This window comes from Urocitellus parryii, chromosome 9 (genome assembly GCF_045843805.1).
Source record: "Urocitellus parryii isolate mUroPar1 chromosome 9, mUroPar1.hap1, whole genome shotgun sequence".
NCBI classification, from domain to species: Eukaryota; Metazoa; Chordata; class Mammalia; order Rodentia; family Sciuridae; genus Urocitellus; species Urocitellus parryii.
In genome coordinates, this window is record NC_135539.1 from 134,816,041 (window position 1) to 134,840,207 (window position 24,167).

Below are 24,167 nucleotides of genomic sequence, written 5' to 3' on the forward strand. Positions count from 1 at the left end.
TAGGCAAGTGTTCTACCACTGAGCCACAACCCCAGCCCCAGAAAGAACATCTTAATGTTCTTAAGAAATTAATTTTGACATCACAGAGCTACCAAAAAGGTCTTTTGGATCCTCCCCACTCCCCAAGGTTCCCTGAGCCACACTCTGAGAATCACTTAATGAATGACTGTTCTAGACACTGTGGATATAGCCATGAACAAAAAACAAAAGTCCTCGTTTCAGAGTTAACATTCTAGGTGATATTTTTCCAGTTGGAAGGTACTTTAGGGATAATCTAACACACACCCCGTCAATGCAAGATAATCCTGTACAGAAAGGCTCACCAGGGGTCAGTTATCTACTATTTAAATTCCTTAGTGTGAGGAAGCACACTTGTCTTTTTTTTTTTTCTCTCCTACTGAACTAATATGCCTAGTTCAATCTTGTTTCTTACATATATAGTGTCATGACTGTTTCTCTGAATATGTCAATGATGGAGCAGCCACAGTCTCTCCCCATCAGGACAGCAGGCAATGACTGAGTCTGGGGTTTGCTGCTGCTAACTCCGTCCCTGCTACGACCTGCTTTTGGCTCGGGCCATAGGACCTTAGTATCCTGAGACATTTTAGATTCTTAGCTCCCAAGACTGATATGGTCAGAGCTCATCATATCAAAGTTAAAAAGCTCAGAAACATTCCAAGTGGTGGATTGCTGTCGGCCCATAAATGCAAGGAAAAGACCATTTCCTATGAAAAGGCGGTGGACCTGGACATAAATCTAGGGAAGTTGTCTGTGAAGAACTCCGAAGGCACAGCCCATAAAATGCCCAATACCTTTGCCTTATATGCAGTCTATGACTAGAGCACCAAGCAGTTTGGATTCTATGATAAGATGTTCTGACCACTCATGGACTCCGTCCTGCAAAGTTTTAATGGGACCATTTTGCCTATGGACAAACTGGGACTGGGAAAACCTACACTATGAAAGAAGTCCATGGTGACCCTGAAAAAAGAGGGATAATCCCCAATTCATTTGACCACATCTTTACCCACATCTCTTGATCACAAAATCAGCAGTACCTTGACAGGGCTTCTTTCTTAGAGATCTACCAGGAGGAGATCTGAGATTTGTTCTCAAAGAATCAGACCAAAAGGCTGAGTTCAAAGAGAGCCCTGACACAGTAATGTAGACAAAGACTTATCTTCCTTTGTCATCAAAAGCATGAAGGAGATAGAAGATGTGATAAATGTGGGGAACCAGAACCAATCTCTTGGTGCTACCAACATGAATGAGCACAGCTCATGTTCTTGTGCTACCTCTGTCACCACTATCAAGAGCAGTGAAGTCAGTCTTGATGGTAGAAACCACATCCAGGTAGGGAACCTGGTAGATCTTGTTGGCAGTGAATGGCAAGTCAAGATCAGTGCACAGGGAAAAAACTGAAGGAAGCAACAAAGATCAACCTTCCCTTTCAGCCTTGGGTAATGCCATCTCTACCCTGGTAGATGAGAAAAGCATTCACATTCCATATCCAGACTCAAAACTTACCAGGCTCCTCTCAGATTCCCCTGGTGGCGATGCGAAGATTGTACAGCAGCCAATGTGAGTCCTATATTATACAATGTAGAAGAGGCTCTGACCACTTTGAGATATGCCACCCATGGCAAAACCATTGAGAACAAGCCAAGGGTCAATGAGGAACCAAAGGATGCCCTCCTTCCATAATTCCAAGAAGAAAATGCTCAACTCCAGGCCCAGCTGGAAAAGCAGTCCATTGGCAGGAGGAAGAGGCAAGAGAAGTGGAGGGAAAGTGATAGCAGTGGAGGGAGGGAGGAGAAACAGGAAGGAGAAGGGGGTGAGGAGAAAAGCAATGATGAGGATGATTACTGGAGGGAACAGCAAGAAAAACTGGATTGAGAAGCCAGGCCCTTGTAGAAGACCACAGCTTGGTTGTAGAAGAGAAGATGAGGGGACTGGGTTGTGGCTCAGTAACAGAGCATTTGCCTGGCATATGTGAGGCCCTGGGTTTGATCCTCAGCACTGCAGATAAATAAGTCAATAAAGGTCCATTGATAGCTAATACACACACACACACACACACACACACACACACACATTAAGGGGGAGGGGGGGAGAGAGAGAGAGAGAAGTTGAGGCTGCTAAATAAGAAGGAGAAAAAGATAGATGGAGGACATGCAGTAGGAGAAGGATGCTGCTGAGATGCTAGGTACCAAAATCAAGGTACCATGCATTCCTAGGCCCTTTCCCCCATCACTGCTTTTTCTTTTACTTAAAAAAAAATACAGGGGCTGGGGATGTGGCTCAAGAGTTAGTGCACTCGCCTGGCATGCATGTGGCCCGGTTCGATCCTCAACACCACATACAAAGATGTTGTGTCTGCCGAAAACGAAAAAATAAATATTAAAAAAATTTAAAAAAAAATACAAAGGCCAGGCACAGTGGTGTATGTCTGTAATCCTAGTTACTCGGGAGGCCAAGGCAGAAGGATCCAAGTTAACAGCCATCCTGGACAACTAAGCAAGACCCTGTGTTAAAATAAAAAGGGTTGGGGGAATACACAGTGGTAGAACACTTGCCTGGCATGCATGAGAGCCTATACTGAACACCACACACACACACACACACACACACTCACGAAAAAGATACTAAGGATTTTTTTTGGTTAGCCACTTCCAACAGCTCCATGTTCATCTAGTGCTCAATAAACATTTGTTGAATTGAATTAAAATGAAGAAAACAATTTTTTCAAATTTAAAAATAAATAAAAATTGGATTTATAATAATAATTAAATATATGCACAGTATAAAAAACAGCAATAACTCTAATACCCATGATGTATCCCCCCACACCAGACCTTAAATTATACTACAGAGTATATGGCATGGTATTGGCACCAAAACAGACATGAAGACCAATGAAACAGAATAGAAGACACAGAGACACACCCACATAAACAGTTATCTCATACTAGACAAGGGCACCATAAACATACATTGGAGAAAAGATAACCTCTTCAACAAATGGTGCTGGGAAAACTGGAGATCCATATGTAGTAGACTGAAATTGAAACCCTATCTCTCACCCTGCACAAAACTCAATTCAAAGTGGATCAGTAAAACCAGGAATCAATAAATGTAATGGAATCAAACTAAAAAACTTCTTCACAGTCAAGGAAACAATCAAGAGTATGAAGAGAGAGCCTACAGAATGGGAGAAAATCTTTGCCACCTGCACCTTAGATAGAGCATTAATTCCCAGGATATACAATGAACTAAAAAACTTAACACCAAAACCCAAATAACTCAATCAATAAATGGGCAAAGGAACTGAACACACACCTCACAGAAGAAATATGATTGGTGGGGGCTGGGATTGTGGCTCAGTGGTACAGCGCTCACCTAGCACATGCGAGGCCCTGGATTCAATCCCCAACACCTCATAAAAATAAATTAATTAATTAAATAAAGGTATTTAAAAATGTAAGCATAATATATTATAAAAAAAGAAATAGATCGGTCAACAAATATATGAAAAAATGTTCAACATCTCTAGCAATTAGAAATATGCAAATTAAAACTATACTGATATTCCATCTCACTCCAGTCAGAATGGCAATTATCAAGAATACAAGTAACAATAAAAGTTGGAGAGGATGTGGGGAACAAGGTACACTTATATATTGCTGATGGGACTGCAAACCACAATGGAAAGCAGTATGGAATTCCTTAGAAAACCTGGAATGGAAAACATAAGAAGAGAGTACAATATCTAGACTACAAATGAAAACAATTCATACAATTTTCTTTCTCAGGTTTTAGTGAAAGGTATGCAGCAGAATCTTTAGAAGCTTCTGCTGTTCCCTTCTCTCAGAGGGTACACCTCATCCTGAATTTGGTTCTTACCGTTTCCTTCCTCTTCTTTAAAGTCCTTCCATTTATGTATATAACTTTAAATAAAACAGAGGTCAGTTTCATGTGATTTCTTACTTTTCAAAAATTATTATTGGGGCTGGGGCTGGGGCTCAGCAATAGAGTGCTCACCTAGCATGTGCAAGGTGCTGGGTTCAATCTTCAACACCACATAAAATTAATAAAGATATTATGTCCAACTACAATAACAACAAAAACTTTAAAAAAAATAAGTAAAAACAATTACCAATGACTTTTTTACAATTCTGCATCAGGATGGATGTAACCTAGATAAGGTTTGACCATTCCAGAGGAATATGGGACAACTATCTCCACCTATTTTCTTTCTTCTCATCTTGTCAGATCTAGCATTATTTTAAGAACCATCTCATGAAATTGCCTTATAGTGAATTTGCAGTCATTTCAATGCCATTGAACTTTTTTCTTACATAGGTTGCTTTTACACTGGGTCTCATTAGGTGTCTGCCCTGAATTTGATCTATTTGTCCCTGAAGACAGAATATCATGGTAATTGGGAGTTCAGGCTCTAGAGCAGACTTGCTAGGCATTACCTATGTAAACTTAGGCAAATTCCCTGAGTCCCAATTTCCTCATGTGAAAAATGAGGGTAATTATGGCCCTCTTTCATGAGATCACTGAAAAAACAGTGCTAATTACTCCTTTAGTAAATATCTGACACATAGTAATGAATGATAGCTGCTATTCTTTTAAATGTTATAATCATAGTATTATTAATGTTAATAACATTAATAAGGATAATCTATACATGTATCCCTGCTAATATTTCATTTGTTTGGATAAGCCTATCATTCTAGATTGATGCAATATTTGAATCTCTCAGTTTTTAAGTTTTTGTCAATTATTTTTGTTTTATCAACCAGAATATGGCATATTGCCTGACCCATAAGGTGCTCAAACTTTGCTTTAAAAATTAATATTTCCCGGGTCTGGGGTTGTGTCTCAGTGGTAGAACACTTGCCTAGCATGCAAGAGGCACTGGGTTCAATCCTCAGCACCACATAAATGTAAAATAAAGATATTGTGTCCACCTAAAACTAAAAAATAAATATTTTTTTAAAAAAATTAATATTTCCCGCCAGGCGTGGTGGTGCACACCTGTAATCCCAGGGACTTGGGGAGCTGAAGCAGGAAGATCACAAATTCAAAGCCAGTCTAAGCGACTCAGCAAGACCCTGTGTCTAATTAAGATCTTTTAGTGAAATTTTAGAGTTTTCACTACTGTTTAGGTCTTATTCCTGTTGTTTTGCCTCTGCATTTTAAATTGCTAATTATTGATGTGTATTTGCTGGGTTCTGCAAACAGTATTTATCTTGTATCTAGCTACCTTAATAAAGGCTAATTAACTCAAATAATATTTACATTCATTTTTCCAGTTTTCTGACTAAATAATTTTATCACTAGCAAATAACAGAATTTTGCACCTTTCTTTCAGTATTTATACTTCTTGGTTATATTTGTATTTTATTATCTTAACTAATAAGTTCAGTGACAGCCGAAATTCTAGGAATAACAGAAAACCCTTTTCTCTTGAATGGGAATATCTCTAACACGTCCCCAATAATGCTCCAGATTTCTAATAATTATTTCTGTCAAGTAAATAAATTTTCCCAAATAAACAAGTCTGCCGCAATCTGGCTGGGCACAATTCAGGAGCCTCTTGTCAAAAGAAACTAACTTTATTTTTAGAACTATAAACGCCAAGCAAAACAGCTCCTCAGGAAAAACCCTCAGAGCCCAACTGCCACCACCGGCTTCCACAAGCCTCTCACCCCCACACCAACAACCACCTCCCACAATCCTCCTGCTCTTGAGGCCGATTGGCTAGGTCGCGTGGGCGGAGCCAAAGAAGTCCCCCAATGAGCAGTTCTGTAGTCTGAAGGGCAGGGAAACAGCCCAATGAACATGACCGCAGAGGAGCCAATCAGCTAGATGTTGCTGGGGCCGCTGTGAGCCAATCATCAGCTGGCAGTCTGAAGGGCAGGGAAACAGCCCAATGAACATGACCACAGAGGAGCCAATCAGCTAGATGTTGCTGGGGCCACTGTGAGCCAAATCATCAGCCGGCAGCTGGAAGTTTGTTGGGGCCCCTTTGGCTGTGGCTCTCAACACAAGTCTTTATAAACCCTTCAGTATATTAAATTTATCTCTAACTTTAGGGCATCTGAAACTTTGACAAGGAAGGCTTCTACATTTTCATCAAATAATTGACAAGCTCCCATGGAAGGAAGGATCTAATACACAACTCTAATATAAATGTATTATGCAGGCTATCTCCATGGAGAACACTGTGACTTGCCACTAGTAGACTACCAAAGCAATCCAACTAGACCAACTATTTAGTCTATTACGGGGTCATAATTCACTGTTAATACCCATACGTCCCATATGTCAGAACAGGCAATCAAAAGGTAAACATTTTAGAAATACAGAATATTTTGGAACTTTGCAATTTCCCTAAAGAATTACCATCATGTTCCACTGCCATATTTTAATTCACTTGTTATATACCAAGGTAAAGAGACAGGGTGTGATATTCAGTGATCCTAATGATTCCATTATACAAAAAATAAGAACCACCTTTTCTAGTTTATTATTACATAAAGTTGAATTTTTAACATTTCCAAACAAACTAAAAAGAATTCTTGTTCATACTCTATATATTCTGATGAAAAACAAACAAATTCTGAATTGTGCAATAGTTAGTACCTAACACAGAAAAGAAAAAGAAAAAAAAATTTACCTTTCATTTTCAAGGCACACAAAAGCTACCTTGTTTATCAATAAATATACACTTTATTCTTTTGTTGTTTTGTCTATGATTAAAATTGAAAAATGAAACTTTAACCAATAAACTTTGAGCTGTGGATCCAGAGAACAGTAGATCCAGAGAACAAACCTTCAGGGCCAATTCATATGTAGCTGCGCTCCATATATCTCTTTCTTCCATTAAGTGTTTAATATCATTCTCCATCCTTCCTCTTTGTAATGTATATAAGTCATGGTATTCTTCTACAATTCTAAAAGAAAAATTAAGAAACAGCTATTTAGACATATTTTTTAAAAGAGGACTATTATAAAATAGGCAATTTGTTCCTTTAAAATTTGTCACAATATGGTATAATTGATATCTACTGTATATACTATATAGAATGAAATAGAAGAAAATGTTTCATTCATAAATCTTTTATCTATTCACTAAATTTTAACAATATGATATCCCAATTAATTATATATAACTATATATATATAGTTATATATAATGATAAATTAGAATACAAGTAACAGTAATATAGCAGTTTTATTGTTATGCTTCTTTGACCATAAACTTAGGCTTCTTTATTAAAGGCATAAATCCCAATAACTGTGAGCCTCTAAATTTTAAATTTTAGCCAAGTGTCATGGCACATGCCTGTAATTTCAGCAACTCGGGAGGCTAAGGTAGGAGGGGGGTGAGTTCAAAGACAGCCTCAGCAACTTAGTAAGGCCCTGTCCCAATAAAAAAATAAATAAAAAGGGGGACTGGAGTTGTGGATAAGTGGTAGATCATTTGCCTAGTATGTGTGAGGCAACACATAAAAATAAATAAAATAAAGGTCCATCAACAACTAAAATTAAAAAAAATTTTTAATAAAAATAAAATACAATAAAAAGGGCTGGGAATGTGGCTCAGTAGTTGAATGTCCTTGGGTTCAATCCCTGGTACTAAATTAACTAAGTGATTAATTAATTTTAAATTATACATAATTAGTACAAGATTAAAAGAAATTCCTCCCAGCCCACCAAAGGCTTAAGTATAATTAAACAGCTCTTTGTTACTCATTATTTCTTCATGTCTACCAGAGCATATCTTTTCCTTCTAAGTTACACTGAAGCTTCTCTCAAAATTAAAAATTTCTGAAATTAAATGCAAACACAGAAGTTTTAAAGTGACAAATAGTATCTCACAAATCTTTTAGAACACTTCCTCCTAAGGGATATTAACTCTTTTAAAGGCTCCTTCTATTTGGAGATTTCCATTTGTTCAAAATCAATAAGAAATACAAGCCGGGTAAGGTGGCAACGCCTGTAATCCCTGTGGCTCTGGTGGCTGAGGCAAGAGGATCGCAAGGTCAAAGCCAGCCTCAGCAAAAGCAAGGTGCTAAGCAACTCAGTGAGACCCTGTCTCTAATAAAATACAAAATAAGGCTGAGGATGTGGCTCAGTGGTCAGGTACTCCTGAGTTCAATCCCAGATACTCTAAATAAATAAATAAGTTCACACAAGTGAATATACATGTAAAAATTCATTAAGTGATACCTTTAAGATTTGTGCACTTTAGTGTCTGAGAGTTAGAAAACAATTTTTAAAAAGGAATTAATGATCTTAATTCATAAGAGCAAAAGCAAAAAAATTCAGAAACAAACTCAATATCTAATAACAAAAGACAGAATGGCCAGATAAAATATGATTAAGTTCTATGATAAAAGCACTCTTGCAGCTGATACTTTGATACCTAGGAAAACATTTCATTTTATGGCATAAAATGAAAAAATGATAAAAATTATATATTCAGTTTTATTTCATTTTTATTAAAAATGCATAGAAAAGAAAATAAATAAAACATTAATAACAGTTAACCTTAGAAGAAAATAATTATGGATATTCTTTATTTTATATTTATGTTTTATATTTATTTTTCAATTAAAAATCAGTTATGAGAAAAAAATATTAAAAAATTTCACATCGCACAAAAAGATAACCATCCCACTTTAGAACCAACATTTTTGTTTTAGAACCAACAGTGATAAAGAAAACAAAACTTCCTTCTCCCTTTTCATCTCTTCCTTTCTGATTTGAGAAAGTGCTATTTTTTTTGTTTGACTTTTCTTTTTTTTTTGGGGGGTCTTATAATGCCCATTAGTTCAAGGCCAGGCTGAGCAACTTAGCAAGACCCCTGTCTCAAATGAAAAATAAAAGGGGCTGGAAATGTAGTTCAGTGTAAAGTTCCCCTTGGTTCAATCCTCAGTACAAAGGAAAAAAAAAAAGGAAGACAATGATTATGGAACAGTTATATAGGAAGATGTGAAGGATAAAACAGCTACAGAAAACAATAGTATATACAAAAGTATATACAATGAATAAGTTACCTCCTCTTATTCTAGTAAATAATTTGAATTGTTATCCCTATCTATTTGATACATTTTCATAGATTACCTAGATCATATTTGAAATTTCCCTTTTGTTTCCAAAATGTCTTTTATGTTGGGTTGTCTAAACAGTATTCAATCTAGGACCACACGTGGCATTTTGCTTTATGTCTTTTTTAATCTAGCCTGTGCTTAGGCTTTAAAAAAAAAAAAAAAAAAAAAAACTTACTGAAGAATGATTTTATTTATTTTTTAAATGCAAAGAAATACCAGTGTATATAAGATTTAAATTAAAAACTGTGAGTTGAAAGAGCTCATCAAACTATTAAAATGTACTTATTAAAGCAAAAAGACTGAATTGGGAAGGGATATATATTCCCCAAAGATAAACTTAAAATAACCCTTTTTACTCTAAACTTTTTAAATTTGGATTCATCAGGGCTTAGTGCTGCGGAAAGGCATATGTGTCCAAAAAATGTACATAAGCCCAAGGTACTTTGGAAGGATATTCTAACAGGACAATGGAAAGGTCCTGACCCAATAATTGTCTGGAGTCGGGGGTCTGTTTGTGTGTTTCCACAGGGAGAACAGCAGCCGATTTGGATTCCAGAGAGATTAACTAAGGTCCTGACCCAGAGATTGCCTGGAGTCGGGGGTCTCTTTATGTGTTTCCACAGGGAGAACAACAGCCGATTTGGATTCCAGAGAAATTAACTAAAGCGATTTCTACAGACCAAAAAGAAGATGATTTGGCTCAAATCCATAACAGCTGATATCCAGAACTCCAGTTTGGCTATTCTTACATCTGCGACAGAACCAGGATGCTTTTTTCAATACCTATTTTATTATTGCCCTTTCCCATATCATGAAGTTCTATTTTGTTTTTTGAGCTCATACAGACCTAGGTTAATGTTTTGCTGATCAGTTCTATTTTTTTGACTATAGAGTTTTTAAACATTGCAATGGAGATTTCACCTGTAAAAAGTTATAAGGCCTTTACTATTATGTTATGTGTTGTATGTATTATATTATGTGTGCACTCTTGTGTTTTGTGTTATATGTTTGAATGTACATATGTCCATATATCATATATGATGAGCGCTCATGAAAAAATGGATCCAAATATTTTTTTTATTCACGTGATTTAAATGGTTTAATTTAAATTGGGTAAACAACTGTTAAGGATTGTTTTAATATGTAAACAAAAAAGGAGGTTAACAGATCTGTTTGTTTACTTTCACCTTTCCTTTTCATTATATTTAATAATTCTCTTCAAGATAATGTAAATTGTTAAGAAAATTGTTTTCTTTTAGTGCCTTCTGGAATGTTATACAATTTTTTCTTTAGCCATTATTGCCAGAATTTCTATCTTCATCCCAGTGCCAGTGAAGACAATGTAAATTGTTAAGAAAATTGTTTTATTTTAGTGCCTTCTGGAATGTTACATAATTTTTTCTTTAGCCATTATTGCCAGAATTCCTATCTTCATCCCAATGCCGGTGAAGACAAAGATAAAACTAATCTACAGCTTCTGCAATAGCCATCACTGAACTGCTTGCAGAACTTGCCTAGACTATGTGTCACTTGTATGCATTGTGAACTCACTTGTATGTATTGTGAACTATCTGTTGGTGCAGCGACTTGAGGTAGTGTTGGGGTATTTTTGCTGATGATGTCATCGGTGGTACAATTTTTCCAACAGGAGCCGTCAATTGGCTTGGTGTATCTTCCTCCCTTCTGCTTGCCATGATCGTTCAGCTAAAATTTGGGAGCCAACAAAGGTGAGGCAAAGAACCTCACCCCCCCCCCTGGTACCTCTCCACAGGTGTGGCTGTATACTGGACCGGTAGTCAATGACGGGTAAGATCCAATTACAATGGTACCAACCTAAGACAGGAGGCTGACGCCCTGAGGTCAGCTCATCCGATGATGGGTAAGGACCATATGTAGTATTGGACAACCTAAGGCAGGCACAGTCCCTAAGCCACATGCTTGTTGTTTAAATAGAGAGGGGGAGATGTTGAGAGCCATAGCCAAAGGGGCCCCAGCAAACTTCCAGCTGCCGGCTGATGATTTGACTCACAGCGGCCCCAGCAACATCTAGCTGATCGGCTCCTCTGCGGTGATGCTCATTGGGCTGTTTCCCTGCCCTTTCAGACCATGGAGCTGCTCACTGGGGGACTTCTTTGGCTCCGCCCATGCAACCCAGCCAATCGGCCTCAAGAGCAGGAGGATTGTGGGAGGTGGAGAGGCTGGTGTTGGGGTGAGAGGCTTGTGGGAAGCCGGTGGTGGCAGTTGGGCTCTGAGGGTTTTTTCCTGAGGAGCTGTTTTGTTTGGCGTGTGTAGTTCTAAAAATAAAGTTAGTTTCTTTTGACAAGTGGCTCCTGAATTGTGCCCAAATCTTATATACACTGGTATTACTTTGCATTTAAAAAATAAATAAAATCATTCTTCAGTAAGTTTTTTTTTTTTTTAAAGCCTAAGCACAGGCTAGATTAAAAAAGACATAAAGCAAAATGCCATGTGTGGTCCTAGATTGAATACTGTTTAGACAACCCAACATAAAAGACATTTTGGAAACAAAAGGGAAATTTCAAATATGATCTAGGTAATCTATGAAAATGTATCAAATAGATAGGGATTCCTAACTGAAAAAGAAACTGGCCATAAAACAGTATATGCAAAACAGTTTTAGTATTAAAATATGTATACATGTAAGCACATGTATACTGAAGGAAATATCCACAATAATACACATTAAGGTATTTATAGTAGTGGTAGTTGGTAGTGAGATTATGGTTTTATCTTCACTTTTGTTTGTATTTTTACATTATTTACAAGGCATATTTGTCACAACTGTTTTTTGTGGGGGTGGGAGGGTATTGGGGATTGAACTCAGGGACACTCAACAACTGAGCCACATCCCCAGCCCTATTTTGTATTTTATTTAGAGACAGGGTCTCACTGAGTTGTTTAGCGCCTCACCATTACTGAGGCTGGCTGTGAACTCGTGATCCTCCAGCTTCAGCCTCCCAAGCCGCTGGGATTACAGGCATGTGCCACTGCGCCCAGATTGTCACAACATTTTTAACCAACAAAAGATGTAATCAGATATGAAGTTACAGCCTATGGATCAAATCTTGCCTATCATTTGTATTTTTGTATAACCCACAAGTTAAGAGTTTTACAATTTAACTTTTTAAATTTTATTTTCCTTAATGTATATATTATATATGAGGGGAGAACTGGGGATTGAACCCAGGTGCACTATACCATGTTTTGTCCCCAGTGTTTTTTATCTCAAGACAGGGTCTCATTAAATTGCTGAGGTTGACCTTGAACTTCTAGGCCACCCACCTCAGCCTGAGTCCCTAGGATTACAAGCAACCACACCAGGTTGCTTTTCACACTTTTGGATGGTTAAAAGAACCAACAGAATATGGGTGCAAATTAAAATAAAAATAAAGTTTAATTAAAATTAAAATGGTTGGAGACATAGCTCAGTAGTAGAGTGCCCCTGGGTTCAATCCCAGTACTGCCAAAAAAAAAAAAAGAAAAAGAAAAAGGGAAAAAAAACACATCTCACTATCTGACCCTTTTCAGAAAAAGTTTGCTAATCCCTGAAATAGCATAAAAACATTAAGACCTCAGTAGATTCATTACATCTAAAAAAAGAACTAGATTTACCACAGAACTAATTAGAAAAATGCAATAAAAAAAACAAATACCTTTTCTTACCTAGCAGATTGATAAAAGATATTGACAAGAGAGAGCTCTCATATCCTGATACACTGGTACAACGACATGGTATAACTTTTGGCAGCATCTAGCACAGCAAGGCTATGCACATCCTGTGACTCAGTAATCCCACTTGTAGGTTTACATCTCTCGAAAAGTCACTCACAAAAAAGACATTTATAAAGTGTACATTTCAACAATGCCTCGAAGAGATGCCATATGTAAACAACTTAGAATAGTGTCCGAGATGTCACTACATACGCTCAACAAATGCTAGGGATTATTATTTTATTAACTGAAAAATCAATTCATACTATTGAATGGATCCATAAATTATTAGTCATATGACTTAATATACACAGCAGTAAAAATAAATTTATTTATTCTGTATGAATCTCAATGGACAAATCTCAAAACTGTAGTATTGGTTGGTAAAAGCAAATTTTACAAACATAAAATGACAATATATATTGGGTTTTAATATATAAAGATGTAGAAAACATAAAAACAGGAAAGTCACATAACTGCTGACTAGTAATTAATTCTGAAGAGTAAAGAAGGCTAATGGAGATAGCTCTTAAATTTTTTAAATATTTCTATAAAGGTTAATGGATATAGCTCTTAAAATTTTTAAATATTTTGTTTCCTAAAAAAAAGGTATGAAGCTGGGCATGGTGGCACACAGCTATAATGCCACAGTGCAAGGCAAGAAGAACACAAGTTTGAAGCCAACCCTGGCAACTCAGCAAGACCCTGTTTCAAAACAACATATAAAAAATGCTGGGGATGTACCTAGCTCAGGAAGAAAGCTACATCCCCAAACAAAAACAATATGGGGCAAGTATCACATGATAGTAAACATTTGAAAATTAGGATGGAGTGTGCATGAGTGTTTGTTATAATGCTTTATTTTTCTGAATGTCTGAACATTTCATAACTTATAAAATTTTACAAAAAGGAAAACAGAATAAAAATATATCGTACTGTCAGGGCACTGAGTAGGTGCCAAGCACCATTCCAAGTGCTTTATTTATATTAATACCTTTAGTCCTCATAATAACCCCCAAAAGATAGGTGATATTATAATCCCAATTTTATGGGCAAACTAAGACTCAAGAAAATAAAGCAACTTCCCCAAAGTTGCAAAGAAATAGTATGGTTCCAGAATTTGTGCTATGCACACTGCCTCTCTATACTTTCTACTAGAAAACCAAAAAGGAATAACCTTCAAATGTCATTCAACAAAATGATTAAGGCTAAAACAAACAATATGCCTACAAGAGAAAAATCACATTTTCTTCAGTTCAATCCCCAGCAAGGAAAAAAAAATCACATTTTCTTTCCACCTATTACCCAATTCAGATAAAGTAAATTATATGTGTTTTGGGAATTTAAAAATTTAGCTAGCATTATATGTTATTTCAGAAGCTACAGAATCTTCTCCCTTTCCCCCTACATAATTTACATATACCTTAAGCAACTTACCTAGCATTCTTTTCAGCATCTAAAAGAGCTTGTGCTAAATCTTTGTGGGCTTTCTCTGCTTCCTCTGTTAATTTAATATCCTGTGCCCGAACCAGACACAGTTCCCTGTCAAAATAAAGCAAAAAAAAATTCAAAATCACAGTTGGAAACTTCCACAAAGTTTCTATCCAGGAAATCAGGTATTTTCTTCTTGGTTATTGTGTGTATTGCCCTAGTTTTTCCATCCCATAACATCAAGAAATCTTCAGTTTAATGCTTTTCCAGCTGAGCTCTCTCATCTACTTGCAAATCAAGAAATCTAGTATGCATTCTGGATGGAATCTTGTGAGGTTTAGCAACTGACTCACATTGGCAGGAAAAGGCAGAAAGAAGATATAATGGGGTATCCCCTAAAGTAAAGTGGAGACAGATGCTGATGGACAAGGCCACCACTCTGCTCTACCCCACTCTCTGATCTGCCTATACTGTCCTCTTTATTCTTTCCACTAGTCATCTTGTTACCAGGTTAGATAATCACAAATCTTGATTGCTATATATTATTTATTCTCTTTAAAATTTGAACCTTAACATCCATAGTTATGGTAATGCTCTGTAAATCTGATTAAGATAAATATCTGTATCTTGGAAGAGAGAGCAAGAGTCTCTTCCCTATCAAATATGCGTAGATCTTAAGTTCTGCATTAACCTGTGTGACTCATTTCTCTTCACTTACCCCTATTGCAATATCCAGTTCTTTCCATTTGCTTGCTAAACATGAAAGAAGACAAGAGTTTCCACCTTTATCCATTTATTCTCCATCAATATTTTTTACTCTTTAGACAAATGGCTCTGGACTTTTTTGTGTGTGTTTAGGATAATCACACTTTTTACCTGGTCAGTTCTTCAATAACATTCTTGAAATTATACAATTCTTCTAAAATGCGCTGGTCCATCATTCGCTGAGCTACCAAGTCTTTGTAGAAGTCAATCATCTCCTGGGCAATCTGGTCAAGCATTTGCACATACCTCTCTCTGAATGAGAAACAAGGGGAACACAATATCATGCAAAAGCAAAATGCAAACTTCCCTTTCAAAGTGGCAGAAGCCCACAGTGGCTCCAAAAATCCTGAAATGGCTCAAAGAAGCTAAAGAATGAGGAAAAGGAAGGGTGAGGCCCAGCATACACTTAGCAGGGATCAGAATTCAGGACCCATAGAGTCCAAGAGTTCATTTCTCATTTTTCACCCAATGATGGTAAAAAGCAGCCAGTGCTGGCCCAAAGTGGAAGAGGACTGGGTGTCGGTAGAGGGGGGAAAATCACAAAAGGAAAGAAAAAGGGAGCCAGAAAATGTATGACAGAAAAAGTAAAGAAAAGAAATAATAAACAGACATTCATAAAACATATGTGGGAAGAACAACAGGGAAAGAAAGGAATCTTGGCTGTGTTTTCCCGCCATGTTCATACAAGTGAATGAATAATTGTGGAAAATTATAACCAGAGCCATAATTATTCGGAATATGATAACTGAAATGTAAAATAAAAATAAGGACCTGTTTTTATTTCTTTTTCCAGATTATAAATGCTGTGGGGAAAGGAACTATCTCTTATATTTTTTATATTAGGATTGTTTGTTTGTTTTCATTTTCCATCCCTAGAGATTTGTATTCATTTTGCAAGCCCAGTAATGCTTTGTGAAGTTTGCGCCTATGGATAAAATTGTGTAAACAGTAGGGATTCTAGTGGTATTGGAATGGGAAGGACCTTCAGAGTGTCTAGTCCCTATATTACCAGGAGCAAATTTCCCTTTCAAACAGAGTACCTGATTTATGGAACCTGGTTTTCTGCTGACAGTGCTGAGAAACTCATCCACAGAGTTCCTTGAATTTAGTGAGTTTTTTTAATAAGTAATCAAATTCATAAATAACAACACTTTCCTCAAACTAACTAAATGTAAAAATACACCTGTTTAAAAATAAACAAAGAACTTTAATTCAAAGAAGTCTTTTTTTCTTTTCTTTTTCTTTTTGTTTTTGCTTCTAAATAAAACCAAATGAGATATCTGGAAATCACCTTAGATGATAAAGTATAAATACTATAACTTACTTCTACTGATAGTAAAAGTGATCTAGGTATTATATCCTAAGCATGAAGTCTGATAACTATAATATCTTTTAATTGAACTGGTCATTTAGACTAATCTCTCACCCACTGAAAGAAAGGATTATCTAGCCCTTATTTAAACACTTAAAGTAACAGGAAACTCATAAGTTCAATATAGAGCTCAAACATTGGAAAGTATCAATTTTAGGACTTCTGCTCCTGGTAATATAGGGACTAGACACTCTGAAGGTCCTTCCCATTCCAATACCACTAGATCCCCCCCACTGTTACACCATTATATCCATAGGCGCATACTTTACAAAGCATTACTGGGCCTGCCAAAAGAATACAAATCTCCAGGGATGGAAAATGAAAAGAACAAACAAGAAACGAGTGGTATGGGAGATAGTTGTGTTTCAGTAAGCAAACCCAGGATCAAAGTTGCCCCAGGAAGAATATCAACATTGGGATGCAGAGATAGGTCTCGGGCCCACTTCAAAATGGGAGACCAGGGCAAGCACAGGACTGCCACAGGAAGCCTGTGTCCCAGAGGGAGCAAATACAGATTCTCTTTTCAGAAAGGAATCCCTGACTTATGCCCTGAGGTTTCCACAGTTAAGATCTTCCCAGTATGAGCTTCACAATGAAGAATACTAATGTTAATAAATCATCATGAAAATGACAGAAAGCTGACCAACGCTGTTTACACACAGTTAGTTGTGTAGTTCTTTGCCCTGCTGCTTCTACCACTCTTGGCTTGTTTCTTAGATTGACAACTCAGACCTTAGTTGTCCCTATCCTCATTCTCATTTGGCACTTTGGGTTTTCCACGGTATTCTAACTACTTTATTGTATCTAATCTTAATGGCTTTCCTCTGAGTTTCTCAGTACTGTCAGATAGCAGAAAATCAGCTTCCATAAATCAGACAGTGAGCAGATTTATACCTCATTTAGAAGAAACCAATATTCAGAGAGATCTAATAATTTTCCTCTTGCCCCAGAGCAAGTCAATATAGATATATATTATTCTTTCAACTTTTTGGAAAGTTCTACAGTTATAAGAATTATAGTAACAATAGTATTTGTCATCCTTGTTGCTAATAATTATATTTATTCAGGACCTACTTCAGCATCCTCATTTAAAAAACCTCACTGCATTCCTATGAAGTCTCTCAATACTTGGTACAGCATAGGTACTCAATAAAAATTGTTGGCTTATGAATGAATTGATAGAAAAAATGAAAACTTTCACAGTAGCTATTATTTTCACTTACAAATGAGAATACTAAGGCTCACACGTTTAACAAGATTTCACACCAACATGAAGAGTTAACTACAGAAAACATAATAAGGGGCTGGGATTGTGGCTCAGGGGTACAGTGCTTGCCTAGCATGTGCAAGGCCCTGGGTTCAATCCTCAGCACCACATAAAAATAAATAAATTAAATAAAGATATTGTATCCAAACAAAAAATAAGTGATTCTGCAATCTGCATTTGGGGTAAAATTGGGAGTTCATAACCCACTTCAATCTAATGTATGAAATATGATATGTCAAGAGCTTTGTAATGTTGTGAACAACCAATAAAAAAAATAAATAAATAACTAAATAAATAAAAGCATAAAAAATAAAAAATAAAATAAAATAAAGATATGTGTCTAACTACAACTAAAAATAAATATTTTTTAAAAAAGAAAATATAATAAAATGCAACTAGGTTCCTCATTATCAGTCCAATGGAGAAGTGTTTTTGTGGCTTTCTCAAAAGTAGATATAAACATAATTCTAATATGAAATCCAAAAGTTGGAACATTCCAATAATAGCTCTAACCTGATTTTGGACAGCAGTTCTCCTCTATCTGCACAGTCCACACTGACCTGCCGAATAAGTTCATGAAAGACTGTATTGTAAATTGTCTGCTCCTTCTTCAAAATATGTAGTAGCTGGTGCATCTGGCAGAAAATAAGCAAATTAATCAGCATTATCACAGTCTTACCAGAAAAAAAAAAAAAACATTTTAGGAGGTAAGTATTCTAAACATGAACAAATTTTAGTAACTCCTTGATTGACATGTTCATACACATTTACAAAAATGATGATTTTTAAAAACCTCTCTAATTGTGCATCTATTTGTGGTGCATAGAGGTCATCACAATATTACTTTTATGTGATACCTGCTAAAAATACAAAACATGGGGCTGGGGATGTGGCTCAAGCGGTAGCGCGCTCGCCTGGCATGCGTGCGGCCCGGGTTCGATCCTCAGCACCACATACCAACAAAGATGTTGTGTCCGCCAAAAACTAAAAAATAAATATAAAAAAAAATACAAAACATGAATCTAATCATGAGCGTATACATCAGACAAATCACAACTGAGAAACATTCTATAAGTTATTCTGTAGAATAAAGAAGCCTGTGCTCTTCAAAACCAAGGTCAATAAATACAAAGAAAGGCTGAAGAATTGTTTCAAATTAAAGTTGTCTAAAAAGAGGCTGAGGTTGTGGCTCAGTGATAGAGCACTTTCCTAGCATATGTGAGACACTGGGTTCAATTCTCAGCACCACATATAAGTTAACAAATAAATAAATGTCCATTAACAACTAAAAAAAAAAGTTGTCTATAAAGGAATATGACAACAAAAAGCACTGTGTGGTCCTGGGATGTTAGACTAGGAGGGAAAGGTAGCTATAAAAGACATCATAGGGATTGGGTGTGGTGGCACACACCTGAATTCCCAGTGGTCAAGAGGCTGAGACAGGAGGATTGTGAGTTCAAAGCCAACTTCAGCAACGTAGTGAAGCCCTAAGCAACTTAGCAAGACCCTGTCTCTAAATAAAATATAAGAAAGGGCTCCAGATATGGCTCAGAGGTTAAGCACCCCTGAGTTCAATCCCCAGTACCCCAAAAAAAGCCATTATAAGGACAATTGATTAAATATAAAATTTGAGCATGAACATCAGATAATTCTATAATATCTATGTTAAATTTCCTCATTTTTTTGTTTTTTGGGTTTAAGTTCCTTTTTTATTTGTCCTAATTAGGTATACATGACAGTAGAATGCATTTTGATACATCGTAAATGGAGCATAACTTCTCATTTGTCTGGTTGTACATGATGCAGAGTTACACAGGTCATATAATCATATATGCACATAGGTAATAATGTCTGATTCATTCTACTATGCTTTCTACCCTCATACCTTCTCTCCCCTTCCTTCATTCCCCTATGTCTAATTCAAAGTACTTCTATTCTTCCCTAGACCCCCACATTGTGAATTAGCATCTGCATATCAGAGAAAACATTCAGCCTTTGGTTCTTTGGGATTGGCTTATTTTGCTTAGCATAATATTCTCTAGTTCCATCCATTTATCAGCAAATGCCATAATTTAATTCTTCTTTAAGGCTGAGTAATATTTCATTGTGTGTATATATACCACAGTTTCTTTATCCATTCATCTGTTGAAGGTTACTTAGGTTGGTTCCATAGCTTAGCTATTGCAAATTGAGCTGCTATATAAACATTGATATGGCTGTGTCACTGAGTATGCTCATTTTAAGTCCTTTGGGTTAAATTTCTTGATTTTAATAACTAGATTATGGATATTTAAGAGAATATTCTTGTTAGTAGGAGTAAACACTGACATATTTAATGGTAAAGAGGTTTGATATCTCCAACTTACTCTAAAATGGTCAAGGAAAAAAACTGCATATATAGAGGAGAGAGAATGATAAAGCAAATAAGGTACAATGCAAACAACTGGATGGAGAATCTGGGTGCTATGCTTTCAATGTCCCCTTCAAGATTCATGTTAAAGTATAACTGCCATTGTGATAATTAAAAATGGGGTCTGTAGGCAGTGATTGGATTAATGCTATTGAGGAAGTGAGGAATGGGCTCCTGATAAAAGAATGAATCCAATCGATTTCTTCTCTCTCTCTCTCTCTCTCTCTCTCTCTCTCTCTCTCTCTTTCCTGTGAGATCACTTGCCCCTCTACCTTCTACTATGGAATGACACTGCATGAAGACTCTCACCAGATGCTGGTGCCATGTTCTTAGACTTGCCAGCCTCCAGAACTATGAGTCAAATAATCCACTAATGTTTATAAATCATCCAGATTGTGGTACTCTGTGATAACAGCAGAAAACAGACGAAGATGCCAGGTAAAGGCCACATCAGAGTGCCTTGTTTCAAATTCTATGCAAGTAAAAATGTATAAAACAGAAAAGAAATAGCCCAAAAAGTCTATATCTAAGACTGAGAGAGTTCTTTCATTAAATACAAATAAAAGTGACAAGTGGTAAAAACATATGTTTAATGGAACATAAAATAATGAGAGTCTTAAAAATAACAAATGCTGAGGAAATGCCAAGGGAGAATGAAAGGGGAACTCAGCCAAGATATGAAATCAAACTAAGTGTTCATCATGACTGAAAAGATAATATTGTATACATACACAATTGAAAATTACTCATTCATTAAAAAGAATGAAATTCTTGCAGTTAGAAGAAATGACTTCTAGAGCACAGTAGAGTTAACTATGATTGACAATTAATGCATATATCAAAATAGCCAGTAGAGAGGATATTAAATTTTCTCAGAAAAAGAAATTATAAATGTTGGAGGTGCTGATCTGATCATTGCACATTTTATACATATTTTGAAATATCACATTGCACCTACCCAATAAATATACATAATCATTATGCCAATTAAAAGTAAAAATGAATAACTAACAAAGGTCTTAAAATCACTGATGCATTATGTTCAATGAAGTACAATAATAATAATACAGCCATGTTTTTGTTGCATAACAACATTTCCGTCAACAGCAAACCACATATATGAGGATGATCCCTAATGGAGCTGAAAAATTCCTCTCACCTTTTAATTTTAATTAATTTTCACTGCCCTTTTCTGTAATTAAATACATAAATATTAACCATAGTGTTGCAACTGCCCATGGTATTCAGTACAGTAACTTGCAGTAGTAATAGGATATGCCATATATCCTAGATGTGTAGTAGTCTAGGTTGTGTATACAGATTTTTGTAAGTATACACTATGATACTGACACAGTGACAAAATTGCCTAACAATGTATTTCTCAGAGTATATCCCCATTATTAAGCAATATATAACTATACTAAAAAATAATTATATAGTGTTTACTATGTGCAAGTACTTTATAGTTATTATTTCATTTCATCTCACATTAACCCCCATGAGGTAGATACTATTATTAACTATGATTTACAAGTTAGGAAACTAAGGCAAAAGGACATTAAATGATTTGCCCAAGGTCACCCACTAATAAATGGCAGAGTCAGTATTCCAGCCCAGGCATTCTGCTTCCAGAGTACATGCTCTACTTCTGGGTTACACTGATCTTTACAATTACCTTGGTTGGTCCTCTATATTCCTCACTTTCTATACCAGCCCTCTCCAGCATAATATCCATCACATCATTCAGCTTGATCACTTCTACTCTTTTATTAGGTTTCCTAAAAGATTAAGGTGGTAGACTTATACAATTAGCATTACAAAAAGCCATCTCAAGTGACAAAAAGAATGTAAAACTTTTAATGAAAATGTATATATGATGTAATATTAATGGTGTTTTAAAGCATTAAACATACACCTGCTGATAGAGTAGGATATAAGTAATACAGTGAAAAATTAAAAATAAGAAAATTGCAAATAGCATGATCTTCTTTTTCTTAAAATAATTATCCCTTCAAAGATTCCATAGAACTATTGTGTAGGATGATTAACATCGGTTACCTCACAAGGTAGGAAAAGAAAAAGAACAAAGAAAGATAAACTAGCAAAATGGAGAAATACTAAAGATTAAATGTAGAATATAAAAGAATTTTACAGTACTTAAATAAAGTTGATAAATTAACAAATTGAAATATACAATTGGACATATAAAATTGTTTATATGACAGAATTATAAGCAATTATTGTTATAATATTTTACTTAATAAAATACCAATAAAAAGAAATATATGTGTATCTAATTATTCTAAAAATACTTAAGAAAATAAATTATACTCACATGGATGGGAAGAGTAACAGCCTGTTTTCACTATCTGTCAGGAGAGTAGTATATTTGCTACAATTTTAAAAAATGAGTGAATGTTATTTTAAGAAAATATTTTGAGATGTAGCTCAGTGGTAGGGCATGAGCTTAGCATGCACAAGGCCCAGTACAGATAATACTCTGGCCTGTTTATCAATTAGCATACCTAATACCCAGAATCTTGGTTTCTAAGTATCGTTCTCTACTAAAAGAAATCAGAATAAATCACATGATAAAATTAAAACCTAATGGAGCCAGGTACAGTGGCACACACATGTAATTCCAGCTACTCTGAGGCTGAGTCAGGAGGATCCAGAGTTCAAGACTAACATGGGCAAATTAGCAACCTGTCTCAAAATAAAATATAAAAAAGAGCTGGAGCTTTAGTTCAGTGATAGAGCACCCCTGGGTTCTATCCCCAGTTCAAGAAAAATACTTCATGGAATTTAGAAGCTTGAAGGTGATGATAAAGGTCTGCCATTTGCAGACAAGATAATACCAAATATCTACAGACATCTACAAATTTAGATATAATGACCTTTGTCATATTTGGAACATTTTAGTAAAGGAGATTTTATCACATTCCTTGATGTGTCAAAATTTGAAAATTTCAATTCAATAAAATTCAATAAAAGAAAAAAAAACATGTCTTTTTAGCTATTTCAAAGGTGAAAGGAGGGGCTGGGTTTTTAGCTCAGTGGTAAAGGGCTTACCTAACATGCGCAAGGACCTGGGTTCAATCCTCAGCACCACAAAAGAAAAGAAAAAAGGTAGAAGGCTATCCTAAAAATATTGAAGTCAACAAATTTAACTTACTAAACAGGTTATAAACTGTTTAAGAAGCTATTATGAAACTAGAACCCATTTTTCCTGATGCCTGGATTAAAAAACATACATTTAAAGTATGTGTGTATATGTAAAAGCAAACAGAACAAAACATAAATACCCAATGAATCAGGATAAAGAGCATGTGGGATTTCCTTGTCCTACTTTTGTAATTTTTTTATCAGTTATCAGAATTATATAAAAAACAACAGAAAGTAACCCAAAAAATGTATTCCACATAGTTGTACTTTCAAAATACTGTTCTTATAAGGAAATGCCATGTTATTATATAATATATAAGATCCAAAGAGTGACATCCTCTGAATGTTTTATTAAAAAAACCATAGTCCAAAGTTCTAGTTTTTTAAACTATAAAACAATTAAATGTTGCTTCAGAAAATAAAAGCAAGATCTCATTGTCAATCAGACAAACAGGAATCAATGACTGGTCTGCAGTCTGGATCAAATCTCTGAGTGTGCATTATGAAATCCTGACTTTATTACTTTACTTTGTCTGCGTGGTCATTGATCATAACCATTCCTAAAGGACATGGTCAAGCATTCAGAACAAAAAAGCACTCAGAAAAAATCCCATTTTTATTTATTTTTATTGGTGCATTATAATTGTACATTGTAAGATTCATTATGCTATATTCATACATGCACATAATTTGATCAATCTCATTCCCCAAAACCTTCCCTTTCCCTTCCTTCCTCCTTCCCCTGATCCATCTATTCTACTCATCTCCTTTCTAGTATTTTTATTATTATTACTATTATTATTATTTCAATCAATATATAACTTTATATATATGTATACACACACACACACACACACACACACATGGGATTTACTATGGTCTAGTCATACACAG

General features: G+C 35.7%; 1 protein-coding gene and 1 pseudogene across 1 annotated transcript in view; one reads left to right on the forward strand and one right to left on the reverse strand.

Moving 5' to 3' along the window:
- The window catches only part of Axdnd1 (axonemal dynein light chain domain containing 1), an 85,944-nt gene that overhangs the window by 51,637 nt on the left and 10,140 nt on the right, over nt 1-24,167 (reverse strand). The window contains exons 6-11 of the mRNA XM_026388475.2: nt 22,444-22,500; nt 21,784-21,886; nt 18,212-18,333; nt 15,171-15,311; nt 14,301-14,405; nt 6,848-6,968 (exon numbers count right to left, since the gene is read on the reverse strand). Coding sequence (XP_026244260.2) covers nt 6,848-6,968; nt 14,301-14,405; nt 15,171-15,311; nt 18,212-18,333; nt 21,784-21,886; nt 22,444-22,500 — 649 coding nt within the window. The remainder of the gene's footprint in view (nt 1-6,847; nt 6,969-14,300; nt 14,406-15,170; nt 15,312-18,211; nt 18,334-21,783; nt 21,887-22,443; nt 22,501-24,167) is intronic.
- On the forward strand, nt 293-3,845 carry LOC113182522 (kinesin-like protein KIF3B; annotated as a pseudogene).